Source organism: Molothrus ater, chromosome 2 (genome assembly GCF_012460135.2).
Source record: "Molothrus ater isolate BHLD 08-10-18 breed brown headed cowbird chromosome 2, BPBGC_Mater_1.1, whole genome shotgun sequence".
Lineage (NCBI taxonomy): Eukaryota > Metazoa > Chordata > Aves > Passeriformes > Icteridae > Molothrus > Molothrus ater.
In genome coordinates, this window is record NC_050479.2 from 87,158,942 (window position 1) to 87,163,773 (window position 4,832).

General features: G+C 52.2%; 1 protein-coding gene across 1 annotated transcript; it reads left to right on the forward strand.

The window, feature by feature from the left end:
• The first annotated feature begins 885 nt into the window (after window positions 1-885).
• AICDA (activation induced cytidine deaminase) lies at window positions 886-4,233 on the forward strand. Its single transcript, XM_036386552.2, has 6 exons — window positions 886-900; window positions 1,455-1,516; window positions 2,067-2,247; window positions 3,117-3,387; window positions 3,537-3,652; window positions 3,946-4,233. The coding sequence occupies exons 1-6, from the start codon at window positions 886-888 to the stop codon at window positions 3,997-3,999; spliced, it is 699 nt and encodes a 232-aa protein (XP_036242445.2). The 3' UTR covers window positions 4,000-4,233.
• Window positions 4,234-4,832: the final 599 nt, after the last annotated feature.

Below are 4,832 nucleotides of genomic sequence, written 5' to 3' on the forward strand. Positions count from 1 at the left end.
GGCTTATATGTTTCTTCAGCAAGCAGTTGCCTTGTGCACAAGGCTCAGTTCTGTTTTCTGCAGTTGTGGCACACCCCAGGTAAGTGCTTTGCAAGGCTCTGGCCTATCATACCTGTGCAATTGTCTGGGTTATCCTTTCTGGACAACCTAAGGATCTGTCACCATAGAACAGATTGCCTCTCCAGCATCTCTGTTACAGGGCACAGTCTTTGCCATATCCCTGCAATAACACATCTAAGGCTTAGAAACCTGTGGTGAACGACTGGTTGATAATTTTGGGGAGAAAAAAAAATTGGGGAGACCAATATGTGTGTGAGTGTGTGTGTTAGGAATATACACAGGTGTTCATTTGTAAGTGTTTGCACAAAGGCAGGGAAATAGGGTGAATCCAAGGTGGTAGGGAGTGAGTCAGCTCCAAGAGTGAGAAAGATGATGAAGAACATACCGTGGGTATGGGAAACAGGCACACACCATGAGCAGCCAGAGAAAGGGGTGACGGAATGCAGTGGGATCAGCTCGTGCTCTGCTCCTGACACAACCTGCAACACACCAGAGCAGGACTGCAACAGAGCTTACAGGACAGACCTCCAGGAACAGCCTCAGACTGCTGTTGGGCTTAATGAGATACTTAATGGGGATGCTTTACCCTCCTGAGTGTGTGCAGTCTTCTCTGTGGACCTTCTTCTAACAGAAGACAAGCTCGAATGTGATGTGCTTCTGCAGGAGCCTGTCAGCACAAAGCATGGCACAGCAGAGTATGTGTGTGCTTCCTCTTTCTGTGTGAGCAGGACAGGCATTTGTGCACTGCAGGCTGAGGGACACAGGCAGGAAAGAGTTGTCTGCCTGTCTGTGGGACAACAGGGCAACAAGGCTGCCTGACGGAGAATGTCTGTGATGCAGGTGAGGAGCAGTAGGCAGTGACACACAACCTCAAATCACATCACTAGGTAGCAAGAGGATGTGCATGACTCTGTGAATGAGTACCTGTGATGCAGTGGCCATGTGTCAGGGTGCACAAGGGACAGAAGCTCCTAGAGGGGCAGAGAGGATGCCTGTTAGCTGGTCATCAAGTGCTCTGCAGTGCTCAAGCTTTATGGTGACACTAGCAAACAGATGAAGGGTGTATACAAGTGCCTAGACTCTCAGATTTAAATTCCTAACAAACCCAAATTCCCCTTTTCTACACTTCACTGGAGATCCTCTGGAAAACCCAGCTCAGTATCTCTTAAACTTACCCCATCTTTGTGCTGAACATCAGCCTAACAGTGGGAAAAGATGACAAAGGACCTGATTATTTTTAACCTATTCACTTCTGTTTTGCATTGCTGCGGGGGAGGTGAGTATCTCACCTCAATGAACCCAGCTGCCTGTGTCCCTCCACTTGGCAGTGAGGCTGTTAGAAATGGCTCATGACTGCTTTACACCCTCCCTGTACTCCTGCTGCCTCTCCCCAGCATGGTCCCTGGGCACAGGAGCAGGCCCATGCCAGTCTTGATGTCAGTCCGCTGTGGAAGTGGTACTTGTGTCTGGGGAATTGTCAGCATGGCTACCATTTACATATTCCATCAGCTGCTGGGGGGCATCTTTCCCCGGTCCTGCACACTTTCAACTCTGCTCTTCTTTTAGGCCCTGCTTGGAAGGCATTCAGTCCAGTGTTCTCTGAAGAGATTCTAATTTGGTCCATCCCTTGCCCCAGTGGATTTTCTGGGTTTCACATAGCAAAAATAACATCTCTTGATGGCTGAACTCCACACCCTCTCATCTTCACAGGTCTTCTCAGATGCCTTCATCCTCCTCCCTCCCTGGTGTCCATGTTCTGGATATTTTCAGATATTTTCACACTCTGCCCAACCATAGTTGCTGTTTGACTAATCACTATTAATTCGCACACCATTTCCACTCACAAGGTCACCTGCTTCATCCCCAGAGTCACGTCTGCATCCTTTCCCTAGAACATTTCATGCAAATTACCAGCACTCTTCTCGTACAGTGAGGCTTGGATGTGAAGAGGATATTTTTGGTGCTGAGCCCTCAACAGAGACATGGTAAACAACTGGCTGCACGAGTAAATGTAAATTCTCTCTTGTCTTCTCCTGCAGCATCCTCATGCAAAGGAGACTCTTCCTCTACAACTTCAGGAACCTGCGCAAGGCCAAGGGGCGGCGTGAGACCTACCTGTGCTATGTGGTGAAGCGCCGGGACAGCGCCACCTCCTGCTCCCTGGATTTTGGATACCTGCGCAACCAGGTGGGGGAGGGAACACCTTGCCAGCCTGTTCTGGAGCCCACAGCTCCAGTTTGCCTGGGACAGTGGGGAGCAGAGGGCTGTGACAGCAACACCTGGGCCCTGTGTTGGTGTGGGCACACCTGGGCACTGTGCAGGTACAGGCACACCTGGGGCTGTGCTGGTACAGGCACACCTGGGGCTGTATTGGTACAGGCACACCTGGGGCTGTATTGGTACAGGCACACCTGGGCACTGTGCTGGTACAGGCACACCTGGGGCTGTGCAGGTACAGGCACACCTGGGCACTGTGCTGGTACAGGCACACCTGGGGCTATGCAGGTACAGGCACACCTGGGGCTGTGCAGGTACAGGCACACCTGGGCACTGTGCAGGTACAGGCACACCTGGGGCTGTATTGGTACAGGCACACCTGGGCACTGTGCTGGTACAGGCACACCTGGGGCTGTGCAGGTACAGGCACACCTGGGGCTGTGTTGGCACAGGCACACCTGGGGCTGTGTTGGCACAGGCACACCTGGGCACTGTGCTGATTCACACCGTTTGAGGGATGCAGCCTCTGGGTAAAGCTGTACTTTGTGCTACCCCCAAGTGCGTTACCAGCGAGACACCCCCACTCCCTGCTGCTTTTCCAGTCTCCCTACCTTCCTGCTTAGCTCCTGCCCATCCCGTTCGTACATCCCTCCACACCAGTGCCCACCAGCGCTTCTCTAGCCCTGAAGTACTGCCGTGCCTCGTCCCCGTGTGTGCCGACCCGAGAGCACTCCCCGCACCTTGCTTCTCCTCCCTCACACCCCATCCAGGCCAGCCCTCCCTCCCTGCCCGTCACACCCTGCTGACTCCTGGCCCCTGTCTCTCCCGGTTTCCCGAAGATGGGCTGCCACGTGGAGGTGCTCTTCCTGCGCTACATCGCAGCCTGGGACCTGGACCCGGGACGCTGCTACCGAATCACCTGGTTCACCTCCTGGAGCCCCTGCTACGACTGCGCCCAGCACATCGCCAGCTTCCTGCGCTCCTACCCCAACCTGAGCCTCCGCATCTTCATGGCCCGCCTCTACTTCTGCGAGGAGCGCAAGGCAGAGCCCGAGGGGCTGAGGCGCCTGCACAAGGCGGGGGCGCAGATCGCCATCATGACCTTCAAAGGTGAGTTGTGCAGGCAGGAAAGAGATGATGGAGAGCTAAGGCATGCCGGGGAGAAGGTAGGGCAAGGAGCCAGAGAAGATGATGCAGAGTGTGGTGATTTAGTGATCAGTGTCCTGTCAAGCGCCTGTAACTCCCCGTGTCTTGCACAGATTACTTCTACTGCTGGAACACATTTGTGGAGAACAGGGAACAGGCATTCAAAGGCTGGGAAGGGCTGCATGAAAACTCTGTCCATCTTGCCAGGAAACTTCGACGAATCCTCCTGGTAAGGGACAATTCTCCTTCTTCTTTTTCCAATGCCTCTTCCCCCAGTTTATTCCTCTCTTCCTCACCATAATTCCTCTCTGCACTTGCTGCTCATCCCTGCCATCTGCCATTTCATTCACTCGTGTCTCTTCATCTTCCACATCCCTTATGCCTCTTCCTCCAACTTTCTTCATCTCTCCTCGTTCACTTCCTCTTCTTCCTCCTCTCATCCATCTCCTGGCATTCCTTCCTCATATTCATGGGTTCCTGCTCACCTGACAACTGACCTACCATTTCTATTTTGTCCTGCAGCCACTGTACGAAGTAGATGATTTACGAGATGCTTTTAAAATTCTGGGACTTTGAAGTGAAAGTCATCAGCAATCAGAAGACTTCACAAACACTTGCTCTTTGATTTCCAACTCTCTCCCTTACAACAGATCTTTCTCCTCTTCCCTCCTTACATCTCTCTTCCTTACAGCCCTGTGTCTAGATATAAGACTATCCTTACTTTTTATTTCCGAGGAGAATTAGGCTGATCTTGTGAAGACACCTTCCCTAGGCTCACACCTTATCCATTGCTAACTGGGAATAGCCAGGACTGCAGTGACATTGCCAGAGAGTGATTTGCCTCCCCTCAGTCCCTGCAGAGCTAATCCAGGTGATCCACTAAATGGAGCTCTGGGTTTAGTCTTGCCCAGGTGGGAGCAGACAGCCTACAAAGCTTTTGTGTGGCTGTGTTCTCACTGGCACTGCACTCACCTGTACATTTCATGAAGGCTTCAGGGAGCTCATTTTTTGGCTCTTAGAGCTGCACTACACTCAGCTGCTCTGTGTCCTCCCCTGTGAAATGGTTTCTTTGTCCTTCTGGATGTTGGTAGGAAGTGAAAACCATCACAACTGAGGTGGTACAACCTATGTATTAACAGCAAAGTTGGCCAGCTACCGGAAAGCTCAGCTGAGAGTGTTGTAGTGAGTCCTTGACAGCCCGGGTAGCTCAGCTTGAAAACCTCACATGAAGCCAGCAGGTCTAAGAGGATTGTGTGCAGAGCACCACAACTCTCACTGTGGGGAGTGCTCTTCATCCTCTGAGCATTTCCCCCTAGACCAGACATGCAATGTGCTTCCTCCCCAGCCAGCTGCCTCTGCTGGAGGCACCTTTACAGTCCCACAGTCTTTTGTTTTTCCAAGTTTTTTAT